Source organism: Mya arenaria, chromosome 1 (genome assembly GCF_026914265.1).
Source record: "Mya arenaria isolate MELC-2E11 chromosome 1, ASM2691426v1".
Lineage (NCBI taxonomy): Eukaryota > Metazoa > Mollusca > Bivalvia > Myida > Myidae > Mya > Mya arenaria.
Window position 1 is genome coordinate 60,919,807 of NC_069122.1, and position 15,648 is coordinate 60,935,454.

Genomic DNA, 15,648 nt, shown 5'->3' on the forward strand with positions numbered 1-15,648 from the left:
AGTACGTTTCGTTGCTGTTGGCGTTGTTGGTTTTGCTCTTCCGGTCAGATTTGTTTGCGTGACCATTGTTAGTATTTCCGCCGGTGTTGCCTCCATTCGACAAAGAATTGTCTCCGGATTTCGCTGAATAGAACAGTATATTGTAATACCGGTAAAATACACTGTTGTCACGCCACATATATTATATAAAGGTCAGCATGCACGTGAATTGTTCAAATAAATCAACCAAAATATATACAAGATATATCAACTGTAGAAGGTGGCTTTATCTCGATAGATATATGTTAACTCGGACACTAAAGTGATATCACAATTCAATTTAAAACTACATTTAATGGTTGATGCATTGGTTGGTAATCAGCACCTGATAAAATGAAAAGTGATATCCCTATGCCACCAATTGCAAATCCCATGGCTATCGGGCCGAGTATTGTACCGACACCGATCGAATCTGCCTTTCCGGCGGTACCGACAGCTGCAGCTTTGACCACGCTCGCCCCCACCTTGACACCAACTGCTGCTGCCCCTGCTGAGACGGCAGCGGCTCCTGCATCCGGTAACCCCGCCGCCGCTAGGCTGACCCCTTCCCCGACCCTTACTCCGGCACCGGCCTCCGCACCAAGACCTTCGATACCTAGTCGAATAGCCGCTAGGCCGGCAACAGCCCCGAGCCCCACTCCGACAAGGGTCCCCGCGCCAAGACCTAGTTTAATAGCCGTTGGGGCTAAAACTGCAGAAGCAATGACGCCCTCTGACGGTTGGTCTGTATGTAAACGCTACTGCAACATTAAGCATTTACTTAAATATACTTAGTTATCGCTCATCCTTGTAAAACTCGCAAATATCTAAGTTATTTTGCTTGTTTTGAGCCCGATTAATTAAATGGCAAGAAATAGTTTAAAGATATAGCGCATGATCAAATTTATATGATAAATATGTTCGTAAGTAAAATTATCTTTGGTAAACAAATGTGTCTTGTACAGATAAAATGCTTTTATATGAAACCCATGTGTATGTTATAATGTGTGTTTGTATGTTTGGTGAAACTCACAGTAAATGTACAATCGTTAACTAGCAGTGTTTCTTAGGGGTATGTTGAAAAACATGACCTATTCCATATCTGTTCGTATTAAGTATCCCGATACTTTTTGAGAACTAAATCTATACTTTTAGTCTGTTTTTCTTCGAAACTATAGCAACAATGACAATACACAACTAAAAAATCGTTTAAAAATACCATATATACGTGTAAATAAGGCACAATATGAGAGACATGTCTGTCAAATGAAATTTAAAAAAAAAATATCTTCCCACATTCGAACGTTCAGAATCCCGTCAGTATCTCAAAAACTTACCAGATAATCTATACAACATTTTCCGTTTTGACTATTTTTTACAGCAAAATAAAATTACATAGTGTGAAAACTCCCCTTCAGAAATTACATATTGTGAACACACACCTTCAGAAATTACATAGTGTGAAAATTCACTTTCAGGGTATCTTATATGCAGTTATTTTTTGCAATCATTATTTTTCTCCATATTTAAATAGAGTACAAGCGAAACGGCTATGTCACTTTTAAAGTGTTTATCACCCCCAAACGGGAAAATATTGAAAATTAAGGTGGCATGTTTTAATTATTCCTCCACTAAAACGTTTATGTAACATTTCCTCGTGAACATCAACGTTTTAACACCGCTTCTTCAACAAAGTATCCCGAGTATCCAAGTAACCTTAAACAACATTAGCATGTCGTAGGTTACCGTATTGAAAACAAATACTAGTTTGTATGCAATATCCAATCTAAGTGAATCCATTTTAGTTATGACAGTTCGACTTTTTATATATGTATCCGTTAATAAGTGCAGATAAATCTAATTTTAAGTTCAAAATAATCGTATATATATAAAAAAAAATGAATTCATTTACACTGTCACTGTGTACTATGTTTCGGGTATAAATGGTTGTGATCGCTGCCCTAAACTCAGACAACAGATGTCGACTGGTTTAAACGTAATTGTTTACGTTGAAATCTAGACAAATGAATAAAAATGTATAAACAATATTGAAATAAACAAGAAACGGTTTCTTGTAGTCACCTATGTGTCTCCAATCCGTAGAACACTCCACTCTGCTGCACTAACACTCGACTTCAATGTTCTCAATGCCCACAAGTATCTGTCGCCCACATATATCAGCGGTCACTTCATGTAGGTCAGTGGTTTTCCACGTACGTTTGTAAATAGACTTGGGTTTCCGTCTATATAGTCTAGTTGTTCGGATTGAAAAGTGCATGTATATTGTTAGTAATTTCGATTCACGTTCATCACATTCTCATTAGGAAATATGATTCACGATGATGCAGTCTTAAAACACACTTAAACGAACATTTATTTAGAGAAAAATAACACCATTTTTATACTTTATTCACCATCTTCCAAAAGCATATTGTCATACAATTTTAAGGATAATTGTTACATTTACCTCATTTTACTTCAAAATTACTTCATGGGTTTATGCTGAACATATTGTAATTGAAATTGAGACCAGGGCATCCTTTCTTGCAGTGGCGATACCTTCCCTTTTTGTGAAGATCGATAGGTATATACATGTATGAAATCATTCGTAACAGGAGCGGGTTTGACGTTATATGGGGGATGCACTGGACCATCTTCCCCAAGGATCCCCCCTGAAGAGGCTCTTAACATGTCAAGAGGGGCGGATGCTGGTCCTCCCTTGAGAACTACATGGACTACTTTTGTCTGGAATGGTAAATTTTGGTGTACTTTACACATAATTTATCTACCACATGACAGATTAACATGGTCAATTTAAACAAAAAGATATAGGGGTGGGTGGGCGTGTGTGGGAGGCAGAGGCACTGAACCCGCTAGTGTTAAAGACTACGTGATATTCAAAAACTAAAGTAAGTACACATTATTACCGCACAGCTACGTGATATTCAAAAACTAATATTTTAATCAGTTACCGAGTTGTGGCAAGGTTGAATGTTTTGCAAGAAGTCCATGTCAAGGTCATTATAATACCTCATCTGGTAAAAAACTGAAACAAGCTTAAAACAACAAACACCAAGATAATAACTGAACACTAGAGTAGGAGTTGTTGTTGTGGAGTCAGCATGGCCAGATTGCAAACAAAACATTTTTAACAGAAGGCCAAATTACATTTTGCAAAATTTCTATACACAGAGTACACGGCCAGTATTTATAAAGTAATGACACTTTCTAAATTTTAATATCTCACTGGTCATACAGTACAAAACTTCTGAAATACCTTATTTTTATTGACTTTATTGAAAATACATACTTGACTGTTATTTTTTTTTAAGAAATCAGCTCAACCACTAATCATGTTTTATGAATATCCACCCAGTACTTTATGCATTCAATGGTCTGGCATTAACAGGGCACATTGTCAGTTTCTGAATTGTCCACATACAATAATAAATGACATTACTTAAGCTTAAATTGCACATATAGGTATGAACATGATTAATAATAAGTAAATGGGAACTTTTAAAAGCCTTACATACTTTATCATTCATATCATTGCAAGAACATTTCAACCAATTTTCTGATGTATGAAAACTTAAGTCGAAACAAGCTTCTAATAAGAACAAAACAGAAAAAAAGCTAAAATCATTGAATTTCTATAACAGCTAACATTTATTAGATGATCCAGCGATTCCGCCGATTTTTTGTTCGTAACTTATTCAATGTTAACAATGTCATAAACAGCATAGTTGTTAACTTTTAAAACACGTGTGATCTGCAGTGTTCCTTACAAAATTTGAGACAACTATTTCAGCTGTACTGGTTTTATTTGAATACTGGTATATCAGCGCATCATCAAATATTTTACCTTTAAAAGTTAACAACAATATCGTTAATCACGTTGTTAACTCAAACAAAGGTCTGAACAATCGGTCAAATACATTGATCATCACATTTTGAGAAGAGATTAGATATTTAAGAACAATAATACACCATTATCTGAAGAGCCATTTGTATGCAAAAGAAAATCTGAAAGATACAATGACATAAGTTACAAGCCGCAACATATCACCAACAATGGAAAATAAATACACATTACTAAACACTGGAATAAAGTTTATTTTAAGGAGGAGATTCTGGTATCTATACTGGTGCAGTTGTTCTTTATGCTCGTTACATTCTCACTCATCACACCTTGCATCTGAAACACACACATTCAACGGTAACTTAAGGTAACTCGTTAGTTTACTCAATACAACATTATACTATATTTTTCCCAAAATAATCTGGAAGCAATTTTGATCAAGAATTCTAGGAGCGATGATCTTAACCAAAAATAAGACTAATGGCTTCACTATGGATGATGGCAATACCTGTTTCAACATGTCCCCATGTGACTTGAGGCTGGCAGTAATCTCTTGTTGTGTTGTGTCTAGGTATGTCAGGGCTTGGCTAAACTGCAGCGCTGAAATAGGTATGGAGCAGATAATTTTACATTCAATTGATCTAATAACAAGAGCTGTCACAGAGACAGCGCGCTGGACTATTCCGCCGCTTTTCAATGTAAGGATTGAAACGTTTAGGCGAAACATGCATGGATCACTGTAAGATTAGACTTCAATGCAATACATGGTGTGCTGAGATATTAACATAAATGTGGTTCCATGCAAAATTTTAACGAGAATTTCTAAGTCTAATAATAAAGGGCAATTATTTGCAAAATACAGTTATCTTACTTGGTTATTCAATTAAGTTGGGTGGTTGAATATCATTGTATAAAGTCTCAATGCAATACATCAAATAGTTGCTGAGATATTATCCTATGTGTGCTAACATGCAAGACCTATTCTAAGTCGCATAATAAAAGGGCAAAAATTATATATTATAAAAGATAGAGTTATCTTACTTGATTAAATAAGAAGGTTAAATAGATGGGAGCCTGTGTGTAAAATTTCAATGCAATACATGATGTATTCGCTTAGGTATTGACTTAAAAGTGGTTACATGCAAAACCTTAACCAGAATTTCTATGTCGAATAAAAAAGGGGGCATTATTTTAATTTAATGCAAATCTTACTTGGTTATTTAAGTAGATTGGATGGTTGAGTACCATTGTATAAAGTCTCAATGCAATCAATCAAGTAATTGCTGAGATATTAACCTATGGTGCTTAAATGCAAAACCTTAACCAGAATTTCTAAGTCAAATAATAAAGGCCCATAATTTGCATTATATTCAAAAAAGTGGGAATACGTATCTAATGTTTCAATGCAATACATGATATATTTGCTGAAATATGGACTTAAATGTGGTTTAATACATGCAAAACCTTAACCAGAATTTCTAAGTCGAATAATAAAGAGCAATTATTTTGCAATAAATGCAAACTAGAGTTATCTAACTTGGTTAATTAAGTAGGTTGGATGGTCGACTACCATTGTATAAAGTCTCAATGCAATACCTCAAGTAGTTGCTGAGATATTAACCTATGTGTGCTTACACGCAAAACCTTAACCAGAATTTCTAAGTCAAATAATAAAGGCCCATAATTTGCAATATATTCAAAAGAGTGTTAACTGGGAATACGTATCTAATGTTTCAATGCAATACATGATATATTTGCTGAAATATTGACTTAAATGTGGTTTAATACATGCAAAACCTTAACCAGAATTTCTAAGTCGAATAATAAAGAGCAACTATTTTGCAATAAATGCAAACTAGAGTTATCTAACTTGGTTAATTAAGTAGGTTGGATGGTTGACTACCATTGTATAAAGTCTCAATGCAATACCTCAAGTAGTTGCTGAGATATTAACCTACGTGTGCTTACACGCAAAACCTTAACCAGAATTTCTAAGTCAAATAATAAAGGCCTATTATTTGCATTATATTCAAATAATTGTTATCTAACTTCATTAATTTAGTATGTAAGATAGTTGGGAATACATATCCAAAGTTTCAATGCAATAACTGATGTATTTACTGAGATAATGACTTAAAGGTGCTTACATGCAAAACCTTAACCAAGGTGTGACGCCAACCCCAGGGTGAGTAGTATAGCTCTCCTTTTTCTTTGAATAGTCGAGCTAATAAAATCTGTTTTGCACACATGTAGGGTTTAATTTGTTTTGAAAAGATCATGGTTTATTACTGTAAGTTGGTTGGGTCTGGGGGACCCTTCCTAATCAAGCTCAAAGGAGCAGGAAAATAATATGCTAGTGTTGCAGAGGGCTTTGTCTGCGTTTATACCTGCCTCCTCGGCCATTTTAAAAAACCCAACATGTACCCATCTTCTACTAAATAGGCCTAATACCTAGTGACCCTTTCAAGTGGGCTTTTGAAATGGACATCCTACTTGTTTCTTCAAAAAAAAAATGATCCTAAATGTGAGTTATATGGCTTATCAGCTTTGCACTTACCTTGTTCATGTAAATCTTTAAGAGCAGATAATCGATCCACAACCTTAGGTAACACATCTGCAGTTGCCTCCCATTTCTTGACTAGTCCATATAACTCCGATATCTGCCATGAGATAAGTACACATATGAACTTAAACTAGAGCTGTCACAGGAATCACAAATGACAAAGTTATGCTCTGGACAAGGAAAAAAAGACAATGGGCAATAACTATGTAATTAGCTATACCAGAGTTATGGTTCTGCACTTCCTCTTATGTTCTTTCATTGTATTAAGTTAAGTAAACTTCCATGTAGAAGTTTTCAAGTATAGCTCTGCCAAGTCTCACAACTACCTTATTTTGTTTCTCTGCATCTTCTTGTGTATTTTTCTTTTCAGCAATTTTATCCAGTTTCTGCAGCACGCTGTGTAACCGCACTTCCACTTGCTCAATGTTGGTCGCTTCCAGTAAGGACAACTTGGAGTTCACAACTGCCACTGCTCCCTGATAATAATTAAAGATACCCAATATTTTTGGTCTGTGCCAATCAAAAGAGCAGATGGTTAAATGGCCTTCTATTTCCTGGATGGTGTGGTCATACAAGGACAGCTTAAAGGTAACAACAGATACTTCTCCTCAAATATTTTTTTTGAAAACAGTAAGGTATTATTTAAAAGTAATAATGTTCCAAACTAACCAGTTGCTAGCATGTTTAATGAAAATTTAATGTACAAATTGGTGATTGCATTTAAAATATTGGAGAAGAACAATTTTTTCGAACCACCAAAACATTCATGAGTACAAACAAGGCAGTTTCAGTTTGATTGAGAGAGCTAACTATAGACAAAGGTGTGGGGAACACTGCCAATGTCACCATAATTTTGAGTTATGTAAGTGGCAATAGACAATCTCCTATGCAGCAATCTCCCGTGACACGCAGATAAGAGCTCAGCATATGAAAAATAGCAGGTTTTCAACAATTCACTTTAAAGAAATTAATTTTATTTCAAATCACTGACATATTTCTTTCTTTAATTTAACAAAAAAAATGTTTTATACCTATGCATTGAAATAAATTTGAAATAAATAAATATTTAAAGACTTTAAACATGGCAAGCTAATTTTAATCTTCATCACATGATATAGAAGTTCAACTGTTGTTGGCATTGATTACTGTACTGCAAAGGGAAGTAACTGCTGCGTGGATTTTGGGCAATACCATGAATTCAGAACAAAATTAGATAAACCAAAACACTTACCACAAGACTCTTATTATCTGTGTCTGCAGTCAGCAATCCCTGAAGAAAAAGCATAGTATTGAAATTACTAACAAATTTAGCAAACTAACAGATACACACCAAGATGGTTTTCAAAATCTGAGTGAGGCAGTATTTAATGAGAAAAAAGATAGCTTGACAAACAAAATTTATACATTTCTTGTATTAGTCGTTGTCTGCTGCCATTAAAGATGTGTGAACCGATAAATTTACACTGTATCAATATCAATATTATATAACGCCTCAAACATAAATGACGCAACGCCATTGGTCCAGGACTGGTCATGCGGTGACCCAATATTTTTCCATATTGGGTCACAAAAAATCATACCAAAATGGCGTTAATTTTCCGATTCCGATGAATAAATGAAACATTTAAACATGTAAACAGGTTGTCGATGTGATCTATATGTTACAGGATTAGTAGGTGATCCGATATGGTTTCCTTTGCCCCGTATATCCCATATCGGGTCACCTACTAATTCCATAACATAAAATATCCCTCTCAAATATACATATAGGTCAGACTGAATGTTTCCAAACTCTTATCTTCTCTTATCCTATTTCATGCTTTCATCCCATACGTTATACCAGTTTATCCTGATTGGTGTTTCCCATGGCAGCTTCCAGTCTCTCCAGCCTCTCTTCCAGGCTGGCAAGCTGAAAATGGTTGCAATATGAATCATACTACAAAGCCAGTGTGGAAATACTGTCATAATAATATGATGATGGAAACTACAGAGGAGAGGTTACATTCACCTATGACCTTATTTTAACCCCCCCCCCACTATTTTCAGCAAAATTCTTTATTTTTATTTTACTCATGAAAGGTATTGGGCCCATTGTTCAGAACTTTATTATAGCTATTAAGAACATCATTGTTAACTTTTAAACATAAAATAGATGATGGTATGCTCACATAATTGAAAATGAACAGATGCATTTGTCTCAAATCTTGTCAGAAAATTTACAGATCACAAGTGTTCATCTTTTTAACTTCCAGAGCAGGAAAGATTTAAAAATTAACAATGATGACAATGTATTGTTGTTAACATAATCAAAGTTCTGAACAATACTTATTTGGATACCGTAGTATCAGATGTCATGGTCTGCCCTATTATTCCCAACCCCTTCTGTGCTAATACCTTGGCATTTCTGCTGAATTGGGCCTGTTCTGGTCTATAGAACAACTCATAGGTCACATGGTCCCCGCTACTTGCTACTACTTCCTTGCCAGGGGCTTTTTGTTTGGTATCTGGTTTAAACGACTCTAACTGGGTAAGAAGACGCCTGAAATGTAGCACACGAATGACCATCTTGCACTTTGTTATTGATCTTTATTCCCATAAGGTTTGTTTAACTTCTCTCTTAACAATCTGACTGTATGCCAACAGCGCAGGGATAAGTAGAGTACCGGGATTCAGTACAAACAGGAAGAGAAAACAACTCTCTGTTACAGAAAAGTCATTGGAAGACTCAGACCAAAATTTACATTCTGTAGCACCCATTCAATGTACTTCTTAGCCCTTACTTTTGTAGCGCCCCCTGAGGGTCAGAAAGGTCAATGGAGGCCTCAGGTCCAAGAAGCTTTTCAAGGTGAAGGTCAGTCAGCTGGTGTTGTAGGTAACTCAACTGCTTGCCCAGCTGGACAGGAGATAACCTCTCATCTGCCGATTCAGACTTGACATTCTCCTGCGGGAACATTAGGAGATATAGAATGGTCCCTATAACATATTATTATGAAGGAGTTGATGCTGTACCCAAACTCCCAAAACAATGAGGTGACAAACTTTTACATTTATATCTGCAGTCAACAAGCAGTTTCCAAAAAGAAATTCGGCCATGAAATTAAATCCTATGAAATGCATTCAATTCAAAAGCATTGACTATGCATGTATACGACTTGTATGAATTTGTAAAACTTTTTTTATTAAAAACAACAACAAAAAACAGGCTAAATATCCCACCTTGATCCTAGATACTTCCTCTGTAAGCTCTCTAATCTCAGACTGTAGCCGCTGGAACTTTTGCTGCGGAGTTTCTATCTTCCCCTCTCCCTCACCAGCCTGGTGAATATAGAAATGTTATGAAAATCTTAAAATTACATCAATTGTTACTGTTTATAATTCAATTATTTACAACAATTTGAGTCTGCATTTTTCTTTACGTACGCTTAGGATACTGGTACAACACGTATTTCTCATGTGTTACTTATCTTAAGAAATTGTGTATTCTTTCTGAGTCAGATTTAATGATAACTATGTTTTATGTAAAAACCTTCATATTTATAAAGCTAACATTAAAATTTTGACTAATCCAAATGAGCTTTAATTTATTAAGTAATTGTATTGTTAAATGTTCTTGTTAATAACAAACAGTGACAAATATTCTGCGTTCAGTCTATATGTCAAAAGAGAAATTAGTTTATTCACCAATTCATAGTCATCAGCCTCATATCCCATCCGTCTGCCAACTGTGATCTTGTCAGAAAAATCTGAAAAAGATACAGGTCATTTGTCTATGAACCATAAAGTTATCAACATCTCCATAGCTTAGAATATTTTTTTATTAAATAATTGATTTTAGTGACAATGGGAATTTGGATAGACTGACCTATGTCTTTTCCATGGACACCCTTTCCCTTAAACTTCTTGTAAGCTTCATCAGTATTCAGTTCCACTTTCTCAATGGCTTCATTTGGCAGCTCTTCCTGAAATAAAGTAATATCTAACATCACCATAACATCTAACAGTTAAACTAATAAAACAATAGTACATTACCCAGTTGGTTTTAGAAATATTTTGAATACATGTATGGCAATCCAGCACAGGAAATAGTAGAATCCCTCAAATAACATTAAATTGCTTTGACTCAGTAAAACATAACTTAATATATGTAGCAGGAAGGGTTTTACAGACAATGTTAACAGCTCTGCATCAAGTCTCAGGCCCAAGAACAATTACTAACATACATTTTTACAATTTCATCTATGTTCTATACTTGTGCAAATTTGGTTTGGCATTTTAGAATGGTTATACATGTGTAATTTCAAGGCAACTGTAACTAAGTTATAGTTAGTGTTAATTTTTGGTCATCTAAATGATTTAGTAGGCAGCTGGGAGAAGGATTACTGTATTATTGGTCCCAATTGGCAGGTTGGAATTATTCTTAAGAAGACCCAAAATAAAATGCATATTAAAACGACTGAATACTTAATACAAATCTTACAACATTTACACATTTTTTCTTTATAAACATTTTTTTCTTAATTTATTCTACTTTAAAATATAAAATTTATCCAAGAGTTCATACACATGAACATAGGGACATGTTCAATAGGGACATATTACATAGAGCATGTTTCTGGTTATAACTGGATGGATGGATGAATTTGCTTGAAGGTAGGGTAGGTATATCTGACAGTACATACCTGCTCTGACTGAATCCCTTGCTCTGACTCAGGTAGTTCATTGGTTTCATAAACATCTGGGGAATTCAGATCCTGTAAAGAATTAACAAAAGCCAACTTGTAACTGGGTTTTTGATATGCACATAGCGACACTATAGTCTAGAGATAGCTTTTATATGCAGCAGAGTGTCCGCATGCAGATTGAGAAGTTGTGGGTTCGAAGACTGACGGGTGCACATAGCAATTTGTGCAGTCTGTTACAAACTGGTTTAAAGTGAACTTACATTGGAAGACAAGTCATTATTGCAGTGATTATTATTTAAAACATAGTCATAACACTGTGAATGTTTACAATCACAATCTGTCACCGTCTGTGGGTGTGAGTCATTTTACCCCACCCACTTAACAATACATAGAGTGTTCGTATAAAGTACACTTTACTTATGATTAGTCAAATGCCACTCAATCGCATTTAAGAAGTAGTTGAAACATTAGAGATCATAACATTCACTAAAGCCAAAAGGCTTGCTTAAGCTTACAATTCCTGGCAATTTGGCGTATTTTGGGTCAGCCATAATTAATGCGAGACGGTAAAAATATGTTTTCGTCTCTATCATCAAAACATTACCACCACCTTCGTCATCATCATCATCATCATCATCATCATCATCATCATCATCATCATCATCATCATCATCATCATCATCATCATCATCATCATCATCATCATCATCATCATCACCATCATCATCACCACCACCATCATCATCATCATCATCATCATCATCATCATCATCATCATCATCATCATCATCATCAATCATCATCATGTTGCTTTCAATCAAGGTGTTCTAAGATAAAAAAAAAAATGTATTGATTATTTTTCCTTTGACATACTTCATCAAATATAGAGGGTTCCGATCTCAGTAATGGCAATATGAATAATTCACTCAAATGCAATATTACAGACTAAAATGTCTCAATAAGACCTTGGGGGCGACTTCAAGTCCCAATTTACCCGTTAAAACCATGTACTGTTCGTATTCTTTGGGAAGGGAGCGAACGTTTATTGTTGCACTTCCACCGCCCCTCTAACACCGCCGGAAATCCTGAACCCGCCCATGGACGGGACTCGCTCATGTTGTGGCACCAAAAATGAATTTTTGCATCTAAAAAAAGTATAATAATTACTTTACTCTTAATTTATACCTCAGTTGCAAGAAAAAATACAATTAAAGTACATAAAACCCCTGGCCCCGATATCACGAAAATACTTAAGTCGTAACTCAGTCTCAACACATTTTATTACATAGCATCAAAATTTATTAAAATATATAAATATGTTGTTTACAGTTTTATAAGCCCATTCTATCATAGAATATCCTGATAAAAACCATTGGTAGAATTCCAAGGGAAATATATTGTATTTAAAATGTATTTATTTATAAGTATAATTCTGTATTCTTTATAAAATACTCAAGTATATTTTTTGCTCTAGAATTAGTTTTCTTTGAAATATTGACAAAATCTATGTTTTCAACAAGCATAGAACATGCAAGATTTTGAAGAAAATACTATGCTTTTATATGGTGAAATGAGTTGAGACTGAGTTTGAGATTTGACTTAAGTATTTTCGTGATATTGGGGCCTGGTTGTAATGCGGAGCAAACCTTTGCTGTGGTACAGGCAAGAAAAAAACTGATATCAAATCCACTCGCCCACAAGAACTCAAAGTAATCTGATGGATATTTTAACTTTTACAGAATACACATATACATCGGTAGCATCACATGATAATGGCAATCAACCAATCACAAAACAGCCTTTTGTTGAATTGCATTACTAACGTTTTTGCAAAATCGTGGACTTCAAAGCCAATACTTGAGCGTATATATCAACATTTGTTAAAGTGTACCAGACGTCAGTATTAGTTTGAACACTCATAATGACTTGCCACACTTTATATCGTAATAAAAAATACGTAAAAAGTGCATTTTACAAACCATAAAATTGAAAGTGTTTCCGAAATTTTACCAACGAATATTTTGAATACCCTATATTCTTCGTGGAATTTATTATTTGGACAATTTTCTTGCTTATTTGTATATTTTTAGTATCCAATTGATCCGATTTGATGTTTTTCTTAATTCAGCTTAAAATATTGGCAATTATTCAAACAACTAAGATGCTTTATGAATATGGCCCCAGAACATTATTTATGAGTGCCGATATACATGCAGAGACTTATGGGTTAAGCGGAAAAATAACTTGTAAATATATATAAATATATCTATAAAGAGCTCATAATGATGGGAAATTCAACATTAACATTAATTTTCGTAGGAAAAAATAACCAGACGCCGACGCCGGGATGGAAAGTTTAGCCCGCCTAGCTTATTCTTCGAATAGTCCAGTTAAAAAACTAATATATAAATATATCTTTTTAAAGCCACAGGTAGGTGTTTCAGATGGTATTTACCTAGTTCACTCTGTAACAGCATATTTAAAAAAAGTGTAACGGTCCGCTGTAGGCGGCGGATTAGTGTAACGGTCCGCTGTAGGCGGCGGATGTGCGTTCATAGCATTCCGTTATAAACGGAGGTACGTTCATAGTACGTATCTTAACTTGATTGGTAATGTGCAAATTAGCAAAACCCGGACTCTGTGTGAATAGAGAAGATAGTGTATATAAAGACCAATGGACCCTTTCAGGGTCGAGCATGCTTTTCTCTGAAGGGATCTGCTGGTGTTTGTTGACGTCTCACGTTTCAAATGGTGGCAGCGGTGGGATACTGCCGGAACGGAGTTGCCTTACCCATAAGATTCCCAGACCAAGTCTTCTCGGAGGGGAAAGTAATGTAACGGTCCGCTGTAGGCGGTGGATTAGTGTAACGGTCCGCTGTAGGCGGCGGATGTGCGTTCATAGCATTCCGTTATAAACGGAAGTACGTTCATAGTATGTATCTTAACTTGATTGGTAATGTGCAAAGCCCGGGCTCTGTGTGAATAGAGAAGATAGTGTATATAAAGACATTTGGACCTCTTTAGTGTCGAGCAAGCTTTTCTCTGAAGGGATCTGCTGGTGTTTGCTGACGTCGCACGTTACAAAAGGTACAAAGTCCGGTGGTATCAATGCATTGGCAGTATTATCTCTGACCATCATGGGTAACAAACAAGTGTATGTTTCCGGTTTCCTGATCTTAGGTGTAAATAAATCGCCTGATTATTATGTGTAAAAGGCCTGTAGAGCTTTTACGATGGTGTCCGTCGTCCGTTAATAATTGCTTGTGAACTGGAAAAAGTATTCAGTTTTGACCCTATCTCAATCAAACTTATGCAGTAAGTGGGATATCCATGGAGGCTTGGTTTCTTTCGTAGTTAAAACAGCAAGATGCATGACTTGGTTATGGCTCCGACAATGTCAAAATTGCTCTAATACACCTTATGGACACATAAGAGACTCCATTTGTTATTAGATCTTCACCAAACTTTGACAGTAGTAAAATATTCATGATACCTCAGTTCATTTTGTGAAAAAAACCACACATCCATATCCACTCAGTCATGACTGAATTATGGCCCTTGTAATTGTCAAAACCGTTATAATTGAGCTTGTGAACACAATATAGAGCCTCCATTTGAATATTATCCTGATTTTTAATAAACTAAGTTTGTAATATATTGAAACACGGTTCCTTTCGAGAACCAGCCAAAGCAGTCCATGCATGCCTGGTTAATGGCCCCGTGCAATTGACAAAATTGACATAATTGAGATTGTGAACTGAAAGAGCCTCCAGTATTGTACCTATTTAAAACTATATGCATTTATTTCCAGGTCATCATCCCTTTCTTAAGATTTGATATGTTGTATATATTTGTTATTCATGTCGGAAAATAGCTCATTGGGCTAATGTTTCTTATTCATATATACATGTACCCGACTTCAAATAAAGATTCTTGTATCTTCTTGTAACCGGAGTTCTGGACGTTTTTTAAGGAATCTGGAAGGGTACTAACCAAGGAACACTCTTGTGCAGTTTTGTCGAAATTATACCAGACGTTTAGGAAATAAAGTTGCTTGAACGAAAATGTTGACGATGGATGACGATAGACAATCACCCTATCACAATAGCCCTTTCTGAGCACTTTGTGCACAGGTGAGCTAAGCACCATCTTAAAAACTGTACGCTTGTCTGAAGTTGATAGCTCTCCATCCTGATTTCAAGAACTTTAGAACCCTTCATTAAACATGACCTGGCTCCACGTAGGCACTAAAGGCCTGGGCCGACACATGGCTTTAAATAATGGTGTTTAAAGGGTAAAAAAATGCGTTTAAAACTGAATGTGTAAAGAATATATGCTTCAGGCAAGAATATACCCAGATAATTATTATGAGCCAGCCTCCGGGGGGGGGGGGGGGGGGGAATTATAAAAGGGCCATATTTGGTTTAAAATTCAACGAAGCCCCTTAATTGCCAGATACTCATCCTACTATTTTGCAATCTTAATATCCAATAAACAAACAACAATCCATAATAAATAAATTT

General features: G+C 35.5%; 1 protein-coding gene across 1 annotated transcript; it reads right to left on the reverse strand.

Annotated features, from left to right (window-relative positions):
- Nucleotides 1-3,231: 3,231 nt before the first annotated feature.
- LOC128239431 (dynactin subunit 2-like) lies at nucleotides 3,232-11,702 on the reverse strand. Its single transcript, XM_052956058.1, has 13 exons — nucleotides 11,641-11,702; nucleotides 11,123-11,194; nucleotides 10,306-10,402; nucleotides 10,125-10,186; nucleotides 9,660-9,758; nucleotides 9,224-9,384; nucleotides 8,838-8,982; nucleotides 8,284-8,352; nucleotides 7,675-7,713; nucleotides 6,770-6,919; nucleotides 6,438-6,540; nucleotides 4,389-4,480; nucleotides 3,232-4,216 (listed from the first exon to the last, which is right to left on the reverse strand). The coding sequence occupies exons 1-13, from the start codon at nucleotides 11,674-11,676 to the stop codon at nucleotides 4,133-4,135; spliced, it is 1,209 nt and encodes a 402-aa protein (XP_052812018.1). The 5' UTR covers nucleotides 11,677-11,702; the 3' UTR covers nucleotides 3,232-4,132.
- Nucleotides 11,703-15,648: the final 3,946 nt, after the last annotated feature.